Raw genomic sequence first — 15895 nt, 5'->3', positions numbered from 1 at the left:
TGAGGAAACTGAGGCACAAGGATGTGACGTGTCTAATATCACACAGCTGGAAGTAGTGAGCCAAGATTTGAATGCAGAAACCCTGATCTGCGGTCCCAGCTCCAAGCCACGACTTCCTTCTGCCTGAAGGCAGCGGGATGCCGGGTGGGTCCCTGGGTGGGAACTGGCGGGAGTCAGGGCCCTCAGTCGGGGCAGAGCCTGCTCTGACGCCGCCGTGCCCTCCGCCAGCTGTACATCCAGACGACGACGCTGACGGTCTCGGTGAGTCTGAGCGCCTCGGTGTCCCTGGGAATGCTCTACATGCCCAAAGTCTACATCATCCTCTTCCACCCGGAGCAGAACGTGCCCAAGCGCAAGCGCAGCCTCAAAGCCGTCGTTACGGCGGCCACCATGTCCAACAAGTTCACGCAGAAGGGCAACTTCCGGCCCAACGGAGAGGCCAAGTCTGAGCTCTGCGAGAACCTTGAGGCCCCAGGTGAGTGCCTGGCCCCTTTCTGCCCCCTCGGGCCCAGCCCCGCTCCTTTTGCAGCAGGTCGGCTGAGCTCCTGCCCCTCCCCACCCCGCCCTGCCCCGATGCCCCATCCTGGGGAGGCGGCGGGGGACACTGGGGGAACCCTGAGGCTACAGGTGGGAGCCAGCCTCTCAGGGAGAGCCCTGAGGCACCACATTAGAGCCCGTTCTGTCCTGCCCCTCCTGGTGGCCTGGAGAGAACCTCAAGGTTTCCCCAGCTGGTGCCCTAGCAGCGCCCTTCCAGGGATCTGTGCCCCACCCCGAGGCAGGCCACCAGGGGGCGCCTGGGCCCTGAGGGTTAGCGGGGACCCCGGGATTTCACTGTGCTGGGGCCTGGGTCTCTGCCTGTGCCCTTTCAGCCCTTCTGGGAGAAGGAAGCGTCCCCGGGGCCCTGCACACTGGCCCTTTGGTAACCCGGTGCGGTGGGAGCGGCCCTGAGCCCAGAGCAGCTGTAACACCCAGCTTGGCTTTGTTCAGCCACCCCCTAGCAGGCACCTGAGCTATGGGGACCCGGGACATGGGCCGGCCAGGACTGGTGAGTGAGGGCAGGGTGAGGCAGAGGGGCCTACAGGACTGCCTAGCGGCGCTCAGGTAGTTGCCTGTCTGGGGGACTGTCCAAGGAGACCCAGCAGGAGAGGGTCATGCTTTGTGGTGGGGGAGGGCACCAGGCAGGGACCTCAGCAGCTGAGGGGCAGGCCTGTGGTCTGGAGCTGGCCAGGACAGGTCCCTCCAGGGCTGGTCACGGAGCAGTGCCACCATCTTTGCCAACTTCCCTCTTCCTCGGAGATCCAGCCTGTGCACCTCTGTTGTGGAGAGTATACTGGCTTCTGATACCTTTCCCTCTCTGATCAACACCCCTGATGCCTGTGTGTCCCCCTTTTCCTGCCCTGCGACCTCTGGTTCTTTCCAGTCCTCCTCCTCCCCACAGAACACCAGCTTCCCTCAACCTACGACCCTGGGGTTCCCTTCGGGTGCCATGCTGGCCCCCATGCAGAGCGGGGAAGGGACAGAGGGTCCCATGGGACTCCCACCTTTGGCCTTTCATGTCTACCTGGATGTTCAGAAACCCCAGATGAAGTCCTGACCAGGCCTTTCTGCCTGATTGGAGAACCTCTCCCTGTTCCAGTTTTCCTCCTTCCCATGGAGACCTTCCTTCTCAGGTCCCAGGTCCTGTTCCATCCAGACCACCTCTCTGCTGCGTGCAGGAGCAGGTCTGTCAGATATGCTTTTCCCCAGTGCTCCTGAGAGCTAGTGGGTATTAGCCCCTCCCGGAGGTGACACCCTGGCCCCAAAGGGTGACACCGCGGGTGCTGTGACAGGGCAGAGGGTCCCATAAAGGGTGGGGCCCTCACAGAGAGCTCTGATGGCTCAGTACGGGTACTGCCCTCTGCCTCTGCTCCAGCCAGTCACCTGGGAACATGGGACAATTACCCACTCCTGCCAGAGGAGGGGTGTGGAGGCCTGGGGAGGGAGACCCCATATCCCCAGGCCCCTGCTTCCTGCCCAGAGGGGCCTGGGGGTCTCCAGGCTGTGGGGCAGCCCCCATGGGCCTCACTTCCAGCTGCTCTGGGGTTGGGAGGGACCGAGGGGTCTGTGGTCACCCAGACCCCCTGAAGGCCTTGGCATCCTCCCCTCTGAAAGTCTTAGGGGCTTCCATGGTAGGGAAGTGGGGAGCCCCTCTCCCCACCTCCTGTGTGAAGGCCAGCAACCAGCACCCTGTGCCCCCACTGTCTCTCAGCTCAGTGACAACAGGGGCCATGGAGGCACCGGGCAGGAGCCAGGTGATTAATTCTGGGGACAGCCGGATGGAGGGGGTGTGAGCAGGAGGAGTGGGAAGGTGTCACTCCTGTGGAACAGGGACATTTTTCACTCTGTCACTGGCAGGCTACGTATCTTTAAACAAACAACAGAATAAATAATTCAGGGGCCTGATTGCAGGCAGATTGGGTGCGGAGACAAGGGGCGACAAATGGGGGCTGTCAGCTGGTGCCTAGCACTGCCTGGCTAATTGTTATCTGCGCCTCCGGCAACTGAAAACCAGCAGCCAGGGCCTATTGTCAGCACCGGGTGGGCTCGGGGCCTCGGCCCACACCCCTTGGCCTTCCCCTCACACTGAGGGTGCTCCGGGAGTGTTGCTGTCCCCATCCAGTCCCCAGTGCTGGAATAATTCCAGCCCTGTCCTTCTGCCCAGCATTTTGCAGGATTTAAAGAGTGTTTCTGTTCACCTCTTGGCTGACCCCATGTGGTGTTTATTATCACCCCATCTTACAGATGAGAGACTCTCGGCTCTGAGAAGGTCAGTTTGTTAGAAGGGCCACATGGCAGGTGTCGAGATTCCCCCACAGCATTGTGGGCAGGACTGGACCCCAAGTGTCCTGACTTCCGGTGAACCTTTCCCTTGGAGCCTCACTGTTAGCTCGTGGGGGCCCTGGGCAGACTCACGGCTCCCATTTTCCAGATGGTGAGACTGAGTCTTGGGTGAAGAGCTCCCCAGCTTCTGGAACCTGTGAGCTGGGTTTTCTAGGGCAGACAGGTAGGGCATTAGAGGAGAGCAGAGGCCCTGTGGTCCTTCCTCTCCACACTTTCTCTAGTCTGCAGCTGCCCCTGGTGCCCCTCAGCTGCCCTCAGGCTCGCATCCCCTGCAGTCAGTGGAGATTTTGTTGTGGCTGCTGAGAGTTTTTTTCACCTCTGAGCCAGGAGCTGCTGATGGGTTTTACAGGCTTGGAAGCTCAGTTTTATCAGTTCCCCCAGGGGGTGACGGAGCTCTGGGGAATTGATTCTCACCAGCCTGGCCTGCTGTGATTCGCATAGCCACTGCTGTTCTTTTTCTGACCATGGGGGATAGAATGGGGTGAAGATGTTGGAGGCAGTTGGAAGCCCCTCAGGAGAAGTAGTCTAGGCAAAAAGGGCCACTTTGCTCAAGTTACAAGCAGGGAAACTGAGGCCCAGCAAAGGAGGGGAAGAGCTGCCTGAGGCTCAGAGAGAGTGTGAGGCCTCCCAGCAACTAGAATCTTGGCTCCCGCCCTCAGGGTGCTGGTCTGTGCTCATCTCCCTCTCAGCACCTGCCATCCCAGGCTACCTCCTGGATGCTGCCCCATCCAAAATGACCTGTCCTGTGGTCCCTCTGCCCTCTTGGTCATCCAGCACCCTGAAAGGACATGGGTCATTTCAGAGATGAAGGTGGGAATTCTTCATGAGCTGTAAGGTGCCATGCTGTGTTCTTATTCTTTTTTTGGATGTTGTGGCACCATTTTCTTCCATTGGCACCTGTCCAGGTAGCACATAAACCTTGAAACTTGCCCACCACCATCCGGCTAAGTGATTCTTCATCGTCTGCTTGAATTTTTCTGTTGACAGGGAGCTCATAGGCCACTGACTCCACCCAACTCTGGCCAGGAGAAAATTCTTCCTTTAACGGAGCTGGACCCTGACCTTCATGCCTCCCTACTGGTCCCATGGTGGACCCCTCTGCTCACCCCATCCTCAAGCAGTTTGCTTCTTCCACATGTGATAGACTGATAGTTGGACACCAAACTTCTGCCTGTGTTAGTGGGCTTCCAGTTACACTGCTGTGACAAAGAGGTCCCAGAACTGAGCAGCTCAAATCAGACAGATGTTTGTTGCTCTCTGCCATAATAGGACATGGTGGGTGGGTGGGAGTGAGGACCCAGGATCCTTCCATCTTGTTGCTCCATTGGCTCCCTGAAGATTGAGGCTAGATGACCTCAATGGTTGTTCTGCTCATGGAAGGGAAAAGAGAAGACGCATGGGGGAAAGACTCATTTTAATTGAATGACATGGGAGCTGCACACAGTCCTTCCATGTGTATTTCATGAGGAAGAACACAGTCAGGTAAGGCCTCACCTAGCTGCAAGGGAGGCTGGGAAACCTAGTCCTTCAGAGTCATGTGCCCAGTGAAATAGGGGAGAGAGGATCGGGGGGACAATGTGTAGACCACCACACTTGTCCCCCAGTTTTCTCTTCTCCAGATGCCCCTCGCTGAGTCTTGCAGATGTGCCTCCTTTTTGAGCCAACAGATCCTGACTAAGGGTCAGGGCAGCTTTTAGACAAAGGACAGCTGGTTTCTCCCACCCACTGCTTCTCTCCACACTCACAGACCACCCCCTGCCCCAGGCAGCAATACTGCCCTGATTACCACCACTGAGGCGGCTCCCAGGCCACTGAGGGAGGCCCTAAACCCTGGCTAGACAGGACAGAACCAAGGGTCTGGCCAGGCCCCTCACCCTTCTGGCCTCAGTTCCTCATCTGTCAAGTTGGGCGATGCTTCATTGGCTGCCTCACTAGGCTGCTGTGGGGTCTGCACTCTGGAGGGGTGGGGGACACTCACACTGCTCATGAGAGCTGCTGGCGTCACTCAGCTGTGGACAGGAATGGGAGATACCCCGATGTACCACCCCAGTCCTGGTGTGGAGTAAGGGCCAGAGGGACAGGGGCAGATAAGGGGGGCTCAAGACTGAGGGAGACAGGGGCACCAAGAAGTAGAAAGGGTAGGTGCTCAGAACGCCCTGGGGATCTGGGGGACTTGTGTTTCCTTGGGTGTAGAGCGGAGGGCTGAGTCAATCGCATGCCTCAGTTTCTAGCCATGCACGGCCCCGCTCTGGTTTTCATTATTTATTTCCTCTGTCCCTGTTCCCCACTCTCTTCCCTTAGGCCACCGTTCTAGTTTAATGTATATTCCTTACATGTGCGCATCCAAAATGCGTGTGGTTGAACTTCTGAAAGACTTCCCTTTGATAATATTTTAAGGTTATATGATGTCATAAAAAAAGGTTTCTTTTGAAGGGTGGTAGAATTAGGAGGTGGCAGGGGCCCCGTGCTGGGGAGCCCCTCACACAGGAGTGGGGTTTGGGAAGGAGTGCTAGAGGAAGGAGTCATCTCTAGAGTACAAAGGGAGGAGGAAAGGCACTCCAGGCAAGCAGCCCAGCCCGGCAAAGGCGTGGAGGTGCGAAACATGGGCCCAGTCCCTGGATGGGGAGCTGGGAACAGCAGGAGAAGCACCGGGTGGGCCAGGTGGGGCCGGTGCAGTTTGGGGCAGTGTCAATTGCTCAGCTCAGGACTGGATGCCATGAGAGGCGGGGAGCTATGGTAGGTTCTTGTGCAGGGCTGTGCCCGTGTGGAAGGACAGTTTGAGAAAAGCAGCCCCTGACTCCTGGGTACCCCTGGTCTCTCTCCTTCCAGCGCTGGCCACCAAACAGACTTACGTCACTTACACCAACCATGCAATCTAGCGAGTCCATGGAGCTGAGCAGCAGGAGGAGGAGCCATGACCCTGTGGAAGGTGCGTCGGGCCAGGGCCACACCCAAGGGCCCAGCTGATGTCTTGCCTGCCCGTGGGCACCCACGGACGTGGCTTGGTGCTGAGGACAGCAGAGGACCTCACTGCCGTCACTGCTGGCAGCCTGGGCAAACCGGGTGAGCAACAGGAGGACAAGGGGCCGGGGCGGTGCCCGGCTACCACAAGAACCTGCGTCTTGGACCGTTGCCCCTCCCGGCCCCAAACCACAGGGGCTCAGGTCGTGTGGGCCCCAGTGCTAGATCTCTCCCTCCCTTCGTCTCTGTCTGTGCTGTTGGCGACCCCTCTGTCTGTCTCCAGCCCTGTCTTTCTGTTCTCTTCTCTCTTTGTTTCACCTTTTCCCTCTCTGGCGTCCCCGGCTGCTTGTACTCTCGGCCTTTTCTGTGTCTCCTTTCTGGCTCTTGCCTCCGCCTCTCTCTCTCATCCTCTTTGTCCTCAGCTCCTCCTGCTTTCTTGGGTCCCACCTGTGTCACTTTTCTGCCGTCTTCTTTCCTGTTCTCCTCTGCTTCATTCTCGTCCAGCCATTGCTCCCCTCTCCCTGCCACCCTTCCCCAATTCACCAAACCTTACATGTTGCAAAAGAGAAAAAAGGAAAAAAAATCAAAACACAAAAAAGCCAAAACAAAAACAAATCTCGAGTGTGTTGCCAAGTGCTGCGTCCTCCTGGTGGCCTCTGTGTGTGTCCCTGTGGCCCGCAGCCTGCCCGCTTGCCCCGCCCGTCTGCCATGTGTCTTGCCTGCCCGCCTGCCCCTCCTGCCGACCACACGGAGTTCAGTGCCTGGGTGTTTGGTGATGGTTATTGACGACAATGTGTAGCGCATGATTGTTTTTATACCAAGAACATTTCTAATAAAAATAAACACATGGTTTTGCACCCGGGCTCCACATCCACTGAGGGTCCTGCCATGGGACCACAGGCTTAGCCTGCAGCTGGAGGGCTTAGACCTAGAGGGAAGCGGGAATTGGGCTCTGGAGACCCAGGGCTTGGGGGCTGTGGAGACTGCTCCCTAGGCTGGGATCTAGTGTGGTGTGGTGAGGCCTTGGGCATGGAGGGGCCAGATTCCCAGGTAAGGGGCAGGGACATTGCAGGAAATTCCAGGAATCAGCACCTAGTAGTCCCCTAATTAGGGGGTATGCTCTGTCCCCTGCCCTGCAGCCCTGGGAGGGTAACATTTCTGCCTTGCCTGTCCTCTGTCTCACACCCCTCACACCTGGGACTGCCCTTCCACCCCTGCCCCCATAACCTGTGCCTCTCTCCTTCCAGCCAGGAAGTCCTCTTCTTGAGAAGTTAGCTTCCCGGGCTGCCAGCACTCACAGCCGTCCCCTCCTGCTTGTGTTGGCTCCAGGCTCGGGTGCTAAGATGTGTGTCTGTCCTGGAGATCAGTGTGTTGTTATGTGTCCACGTGGGCCCACAAGTGCACGGCACAGGCATGGCCGTGTGGCTGTGTTGGCTGTGTGTCTGTGTGCACGTCCAGCGCCTCCATGCGCATGCGTGTCTGTCTTGTTTGCGTGTCTGATCATCTGTTTGGGCCCCGGTGGCTCATGCAGATGCCTGTCTCAGGCCCATGGCGAGTGTTCACCTTAGCTAGCTTCCCTGACAGGTTGGGAGGTGGGAAACAGGAGCGCTTAGGGGCTGGGCTCTGGCTGGGGTAAATTATAGAGCCAGAAACACAATGAGGCCATAGGCAGCAGCTGGAGCCTGGGCTGCCTGTGCCGCCCCCTCCTGCCCTGCCCCGGCCCTGCCCCTAGGTCCTGCACTCCCTCCCACCTCCAGGCTAGCTGACAGCGCTGTGGTGCACAGTGGAAGGGACTGGAGGAACCCTAGGCAGGGGGCCACGCAGGGACAGAGTATGAGGGTGTGTGTAGAGCTGAGGCTGGGACATTGAATCATGCCAGTTATGCCTTCTCCATCAGCCCACTCTTACTCCTGGCCTGGGCATCTCACACATCTGTGCATAGGAAATCTCTTCTTCCCTGGGGTCTGTGTGCAGCAGCTAGTAGATGCTCAATAAATGTTTGTGCGAGGGAAGGAGACAGGAAAGGAAGTGTCTCGCTGATCATCTTGCGGAATGGTTCCTAAGACCTCTGACCAGGAAAGATTCCACCCAGTGCTCCACCCCTGTCAGGCAGAACTAGGTTGCCAGATCAAGGGTATCTCCCAAAAGCTTCCAGGGCAGTTGGGGGTGGGGGGGGTGGGGGTAGGGATGGGGAATGCAGAAGGGGGTGCAGCCAGCTCTCCCCCAGGGTGACTCTGGCAGCACCCCCAGCCTGGGCACCCTGCCTGTTCTGTGGCTCACGCCCCTCCTGAAGTGATTGATGCTCTGAGGCCCAAGGCTAGGTCCAGGGCAGGGCCTGCAGGGGTTTGATGCTCAGTCCAGGACTTGCCTAGGTCCCCCTACATCTGTGGGGCCCCCATCTAGGTTCTAACAGGAGAATCACCTCTCCAAGGGGGATGCTGCCCCTCGGCTCCCCTTGGCTCTCAGGAGGGGCCCTCAGGGACTACCAGTCCCCTGCCAGTGGGAAGAAATAGCCCTGCCCTCAGGGAGCTTCCAGTGTGATGGGGGAGATACAGCAGACTGTGTCCCAAAGTAAAATGACTGTTAGAATGAGGTGGGTGGAGGAGGGAAGCCTTGGGTGGGTGTGACTTTGGGCATCTGAGCCTGGGGTGCAGAGGTGGGCTCTGTGGGCCTGAGGTGGACAGGAGGGAACCAGGCCCTAGCAAGATTTTTGCCAGCTAGACCTGCTGCAGCAGTTGGGAGGGTGGGTGCTGCTGGAGTCCTGGGTCCATCACCTAGAAGGCTCAGGCCAGTGCAGCCAGGGCTGGGGCCCACAGCTGGCCTGGGTGGGACCTGCCCTGATGCCCATGGCAGGAGGGACGCCTGGCCCTTCACGGTTGGCTTGGCTGCTCACCTTTGCTCTCATCCTCAATTATTAATGACCGGAGAAAGCTGCTAAGTATCTTCAGAATGTTAGATTTCAACAAGATGGGGGGTTCAGGGTCCCTGGCACCCTGGATAGGGAGCCAGCGGCCCCCAGAGACCTTTGCTGTGTGCAGGGGGTATGTGCTCACCCCCGTGGCCTCAGCCTCCTCAATGTCTGAACGAAGGATTGGGCTAGCAGACATCCCACCCCACAGCACACTTTCTAATCAGCAGGGGAACTTCTAGACAATACAGACGCTGGGCTCCCTCCAGAACACTGGACCTGAACTTGTGGGGGGAGAGCTGGGCACGGGCATATTTTAAAAGCTCCCCAGCAGATGGGCCGTGCAGTCAAGTGGGCCAGGAGTGGCACCAGACTTTGGGGTTTGTGAAGTCAGGAGGGAGCAACAGTGCCCACTCGAGCTTGCCTGGGGCTCAAGCCCGAGGCTGGGCTGCTGCCAGCCTGAGCAGACATCCAGGAGCTTCCAGGCCAGCTGGATGCACAGGGCACCTTTGTGGAACTCCTAGGACCCTGGGGAGACCCGCCTCAGGAGCAGACTCTCAGGTCCCTTCCGGCTCTGAGGGGCTGTTCTGAGCTCTAATGTCTTATGCTCTGCCCCTCCCATCCTTACTTCTCAGGCCCTGGAGGCAGAGGCATAGAGCCAGGCAGGACAGAGGTCTCAGTGAGCCACATGCCAGCTGCCCCCACACTGCCTCAGCCTCCAGGCCTCCAAGGGGTCCTGGGGAGCCCCTGAGAAGATGCTGAGCCTGCAGAAGGCTGGGCGCCCCTCTTTCTGACACCCTCACTGGCTCCACGGCTCCCCCTTCCCATCCCAGGTTTCCATCTGCCCACTGAACAGGGAGGGGAAACTGAGGCACTCCCCTGGCACTGAGGGCTCCTTCTGTCATCCTGCCTACCCTGGATGGTCCTGGCTGCCCCTCAGGGCTTGGCCCTGGCACTGTGAGCCTCACAGGGCTCAGACCCCCACCCCCAACCCAGCACTAAATGGCACTCGGCACCAGAATCTCACTTCAGTTGGCAAAAGCAGCAATTAGCATGTAATGAGGCTTCTTGCTTTATTTTTAGGTAACCTCCAAGGCCCTGCCTGTGTAATTCAGCCCGCCATTGCTCGGTGGATAATTAAAGCATGTCACCATAATTTGCCTTTTTTTTCTATAAAGCCCCATAATTATGTTTTTATTGCGAGTGAGGGGGGGAAGGGGGGAGGGAGAAGACAAAGAGAGGTGGAGTTGGGGCAGGAAATGGGGCCTGGCTCCTTCAGCCAGACCTCCTCCTACTCCATCCGCAGAACCAGGACCCCCACCTCCATTCTGGGTGCAGCTACCCCCTGGGACCCACTTAACTTCCAGGGCACCTCTTCCCCCTTTTCTTATAAAACCAGCCCCAGTTCGCTTCAAATTACACAGGGCAGGGAGCAGCAGAGCTGAAGCCAACGTGGCCAAAAGTGGATGATTCTTGAGCGGGCAATCTTTGTCCTGCTCTCCTTCCTGTATATTGGGAAAATTTCCATTATAAGGAGTTAAACAGAGCTCCACCCCCAGGAAAGGGTTTGCTGACTGCAGGGCAACTGGTATCTGTCCTCAGGGCACTTCTTTCTTTCTGACTATGAGGTGAAGGGCTGTCTTTTTGCACCAGGAGATGCATTTCCGTCATTATTTTGGTGCTGGTGAGTGGCAGTGGGTGATCCTTCCTTGAGCATCTGAAATCACTCTCCAAGCCTGCAGGCCAGCTGGAACAGGCCGGCCAGCTGCCCCCAAACATCTTCCCAACTCCAGCGTCAGTGCCCAGAATTCTGCAGTTAAAGCCTCAGGCTTCTGAGCCAAGGCGTGTTCTCCCAAAACACATCAACCAGCCGGCAACCATACTGGAATTCAGCATCAAGACACCAGCTGCCCTGAAGGTGTGGGACAGGGGACAGGTAAGTTTTGAAAGATCTGGTGTTGAAAGAGCTCCCCAGATTACCCCAGCTCAAGAGCAGGTCCTCCTCCACTTTCTGAATGCCCTTTCAACCCCAGACTTTATCCTATATTCAGAGGGCTTGCTCATAGTGAGAGGTGACAACGTGCTAGCAGCCCTCGCTCGCTCTCAGCACCTCCTCGGCCTCTGCATCCGCTGTGGCCACTCTTGAGGAACCCTTCAGCCCACCGCTGCACAGTGGGAACCCCTCTCTGGGCCGGCAGAAGCGGCAGCCGGCTCCCTCTGCTTGCGGGGAGGTGTGGAACGAGTGGCGTGGGCGGGAACCACGGCTCCGCGCGGCGCTCGCGGGCTTGGCGGGCCCGCACTGGGAGCCGCCGGCTGGCGCCGCCAGCCACGGGCAGTGAGGGGCTTAGCACCCGGGCCAGCAGCTTCGGAGGGTGTGCCGGGTCCCCTTGCACTGCTGGCCCGCCCGCCCACCTAGCGCTTGAGGCGGTTGGGCCTCAACCGCCTCCCCGCGAGGCAGAGCTTGGGACCCGCAGCCCGCCATGCCCAAGCCGCCCCCCACGCCCAAGGTGGGCTTCCACGCGGCCAGAGCCTCCGCGACAGATGTCGCCCCCTGCTCTGCGGTGCCCAGTCCCATCGACCGCCCAAGGGCTGAGGAGTGCTGGCGGGCGGCATGGCACTGGCCCGCAGCTCCACCCTCGGCCATGATCCGGGATCAACTAGGCAAAGCCAGCAGGGCTCCTGAGTCCGGTGGGGACTTGGAGAACTTTTATGTCTAGCTGGAGGATTGCATATACACCAATCAGCACTCTGTGTCAAGCTCAAGGTTTGTAAACGCACCAATCAGCACCCTGTGTCTAGCTAAAAGTTTGTAAATGCACCAATCAGTGCTCTGTGTCTAGCTAATCTGGTGAGGACTTGGAGAACTTTTATATCTAGCTGGAGGATTGTAAATGCACCAATCAGCACTCTGTGTTTAGCTCAGGGGTTGTAAATGCACCAATCAGCACCCTGACGAAACAGACCAATCAACTCTCTGTAAAATGGACCAATCAGCTCTCTGTAAAATGGGCCAATCAGCAGGATGTGGGTGGGGTCAGATAAGGGAATAAAGCAGGCTGCCGGAGCCAGAAGTGGCAAATTGCTCAAGTTCTGTTGAACAGCGTGTAGGCTTTGTTCTTTCAGTGTGTGCAACAAATCTTGCTGTTGCTCAGGGTTTGGGACCACACTGCTCTTATGAACTCTGACAGTTATCGTGAAGGTCTGTAGCTTGGCTCTTGAAGCCAGCAAGACCACGAAGCCCCCAGAAAGAACAAACTCATGACACGTCCAAAATTCAGAAGAAACAAACTCTGGACACACCATCTTTAAGAACCGTGAAACTCACCGCGAGGGTTTATGGCTTCATTCTTGAAGTCAGCAAGACCAAGAACCCACCAATTCCAGACACAATAGTTTTCACCCACTGCCAGACTGTCAGCCCCCACCAGGGCAGGACATTTCATTGCAGCTGAATCTCAGGGCTTAGGACAGTACCTGGCACATAGCAGGCATACAACAAATGTGTGTTAATGGATAATCAGGGAGATGGGGCTGGAATGGACACTTAAAGAGCCTGTTTAGCTGTATCCCCACCCCTAGCACTCAGCAATATCTGAGTCTCTGCCCGAAGTTAGTTTCTTCACTTAAGCTTCCCAAGGTCTTACCCAGAGGCCTGATGTAGAGCACGGATGTAGCACGCTTGTCATTGGGTAGAAAATGACCCCCATGTCCGTCCTAGGATGACAGGCACGCTGGGGTAGAAATCAGGTGACCTGGATTCTAGGTAAGATTCTGCGACCAACGTGCTGTGTGCCCTTGGGCAAGTAGCGTCCCCTCTGGGCCTCATTTTCTTCATCCTTAAAATAAGGGATTGAGCTCTTGAGTGTTCAGAGCCTGAGTAAGCAGCCAGCATTCCAGCAATGCAGAAAGGGGAGGCTATTGCCAAGAAGAGTCTTTTGGGCCAGTTGCTATGGCAACTGTGCATACACTAAGGGGTTGGGGAGGGGCTCAAGTATGCAAATGAGGCCCTTCCTTTGGCTTCCCCAGCCCAGGTTGTCTGTGACAGGAGAAAGGTTTAACGTTTGGAGCAGTGGAGGAGGATGGATAGCCGGTGGGGGTTGTTGGTGGAGGGCATCAGTGAGGGTGGGCCCGTCAGCCCTGCACTCTGCCACTCCTTCACTGGCAGGTGAAGAATGCGTAGAATGAGGGGTAAGCTGGGTGAAGCCCCAAGGACCATCCACTATTCCTCGTCATACACATTAACAGAAGAGGAAACTGAGGCCCAGAGAGTCAGGAGGCTTGTCTAGACTTGAGAGGCCTCGTAAAGCCCCACCTCACATCCTGATCACCTGCCGTCCCTCAATCTGGAAAGTTAGGGGAGTGCATGGTTTTCAGAGGGCCCTGTAAACACACTTCTTACGGAGCTTGTAATATGCTCTTAGGGAAGCAGGGAGAGGAGACTGGAGGTAAGGATCCACCTTTGTCCAACCCATGGAGGTTGTCGGATGCCCCGCTGGGCATAGGCAGGATCTGGGGACATGCACAGATAAGGCCAACTGAGGAGTCAGGTTAGAGACCCTGGCTTTAGTCTCTTGCAGGTCTCTGTGACTTGGGTACCTGAGCCTCTTAGCTCTCCAAACTTCAGTTTCCCCATCTGTGAAACAAAATAGTGTCTACTGAAAATGATTTCAAGACTACAAAATCATTGCATGACCACAGGAGATGGGGAGAGGACGTGAGCCGTACCCTTGACCTTTGGCTGCCTCTCCTTCCAGAACAGCATGCTCTCTGCGGTCCTCCTACCCGGATCCTCCCTCCTCTGTGATTTTGGGCTTCTTTCCTTCCACCCACTCCTCAAATGCTAGGGCTCCCTCTGGGGCTCCAGGCCTGGAACTCTTTTCTTCTTTGACTTCAAAAGTTCTATGGCCCCTCTCATTTAAATTCATGGCCTCAGAGCTTTCCAAATATCCCATGTCCTCCTCCTACATTTCCCCGCTTCCCTTGCAGTTGGATTGAGGCCATGTGACTGTTCTGGTCAATGACCTATGGGTGTAAATAATGCCAGTCACTTCTGGACTGAGGCTTGGGTACCCCCTCCATGTCTCTCTCCTCTTGCTGTGCTGACCTGGGAAGTCACATGTTGAAATGGTGGCACGTAAGATGGAGGATACCTGGGTCCCTGAATCACTGGATGGAGGAGCGCCTCTGTCAACCCACGGTGAACTTTCTATAAACAAGAAATAAACTTATTTTATGCTAACATGCTGAGATTTCAGGGTTTGTTACTAAGTTATAGCTTTTTCTTTTCTTTTTTTTTTTTTTTTGAGATGGAGTCTTGCTCTGTCACCCAACTGGAATACGGTGGCGCGATCTTGGCTCACTGCAACCCCTGCCTCCCAGGTTCAAGCAATTCTCCTACCTCAGCCTCCCAAGTAGCTGGGATTACAGGTGTCCACCACCACGCCTGGCTAATTTTTGTATTTTTAGTAGAGACGGGGTTTCACCATGTTGGCCAGGCTGGTCTCAAACTCCTGACCTCAAGTGATCCACCTGCCTCGGCCTCCCAAAGTGCTGGGATCACAGACATGAGCCACTGCGCCCAGCCAGTTATATCTCTCTTTTTTTTTTTTTTTTTGAGATGGAGTCTCGCTCTGTCACCCAGGTGCTGGAGTGCAGTGGCGTGATCTCAGCTCACTGCAAGCTCCGCCTCCCGGGTTCACGCCATTCTCCTGCCTCAGCCTCCCGAGTAGCTGGGACTACAGGCGCCTGCCACCACGCCCATCTAATTTGTGTGTGTGTGTGTATTTTTAGTAGAGACAGGGTTTCACCGTGTTAGCCAGGATGGTCTTGATCTCCTGACCTTGTGATCAGCCCGCCTCGGCCTCCCAAAGTGCTGAGATTACAGGCATGAGCCACCGCGCCCGGCCCACTTATAGCTTTTTCTATCCTAACTACTATACTATCAAACGAGTGCCAAATTTATATATCTCTCCCAGCTCTCAAACCTCCTTTTTAGCACTCCACTGACTGCTCAGAACTGTCTACGGTGGAACCTATGGTCTTCTCTTAAGTCTTCTTCTTCCTGTCTCCCATGATCCCCATCTTGGTGACAGCAGCCATGCAAGCCAGAAAACTGTGCCTTATTCTAGGCCCCCTTTCCCACCTCTCATCAGTTGCTAATCCCCAACATTCCCTCTGCCTGCTTCCATGCCCAGGGCCACCTCCTGGATTCATGCTTTCATCACCTCTCTCCCCTGGACAGCTGTCACTGTCCCCCAGCTCCTGCTGCAGCTTTCAGCCTTTATTCCTTGTATATGTATAGATGATAGATAGATAGATAGATAGATAGATAGATAGATAGATAGGTAATTGATAGAAGACAGATAGATAGATGATAGATAGATAGATAGATAGATAGATAGATAGATAGATAGATAGATGAGAGCTTTCCATGTTGCCCAGCCTGGCCTTGAATGCCTGGCCTCGCCTCCTTATGCGCCAGGAGAACAGACCTGGGCCACCCCGGCTCCCAGCACAGCCTTTATTTCAATGCTTTAAAGGTGTTGCTCCCTGTCTTCTGAATGGCATGGTTCTCAAGGAGCATCCCAATATCTGCCATCACCCTTACTGCTGTCCCTTTGTATATAACACGTTTCTTTCCTCTGGCTGCTTTTAAAGTTTTCTCTTTCTCACTGGTTTTAAACGATTTGGTTATGATGTGCCTTGGTGTAGTTTTCTTCGTGTTTCTTTTTTTTTTTGAGACAGTCTTGCTCTGTCGCCAGGCTGGAGTGCAATGGCACGATCTTGGCTCTCTGCAACCTCCGCCTCCTGGGTTCAAGTAATTCTCCTGCCTCAGCCTCCCAAGTGGCTGGGACTACAGACGCCCGCCACCACACCCGGCTAATTTTCCTATCTTTAGTAGAGACGGGGTTTCACCATGTTGGCCAGGATGGTCCCGATCTCTTGACCTTGTGATCCGCCTGCCTTGGCCTCCCAAAGTGCTGGGATTACAGGTGTGAGCTGGCCCTCATGTTTCTCTTACTTGGATTTTGGTGCACTTCTTGGATCTGTGGGTTCAAACTTTTCATTATTATTTGGAAAATGTCTGGCTATTATTTCTTCAAGAATGTTTCCGTCTACCGCTTTTATCTGCTCACCTCCAGAAAC

General features: G+C 56.0%; 1 protein-coding gene across 12 annotated transcripts in view; it reads left to right on the top strand.

Moving 5' to 3' along the window:
* GRM4 (glutamate metabotropic receptor 4) overlaps positions 1-6698 on the top strand; it is a 126004-nt gene extending 119306 nt beyond the window's left edge. For 11 of the 12 annotated variants that reach the window (XM_055390208.2, XM_055390206.2, XM_019029566.3 and 8 more), the window contains 2 exons: positions 229-475; positions 5710-6698. In XM_055390208.2, coding sequence (XP_055246183.1) covers positions 229-475; positions 5710-5759 — 297 coding nt within the window. In that variant the 3' untranslated portion in view covers positions 5760-6698. Of the gene's footprint in view, positions 1-228; positions 476-3867; positions 4363-5709 lie in introns of those variants that run through there. The other variant, XM_055390207.2, reaches the window with a different exon arrangement.
* The last annotated feature ends 9197 nt before the right edge of the window (positions 6699-15895 follow it).

Source organism: Gorilla gorilla, chromosome 5 (assembly GCF_029281585.2).
Source record: "Gorilla gorilla gorilla isolate KB3781 chromosome 5, NHGRI_mGorGor1-v2.1_pri, whole genome shotgun sequence".
NCBI classification, from domain to species: domain Eukaryota; kingdom Metazoa; phylum Chordata; class Mammalia; order Primates; family Hominidae; genus Gorilla; species Gorilla gorilla.
Note: the sequence above shows the minus strand (reverse complement) of the source record. Positions and strands in the feature narration are given on the sequence as shown.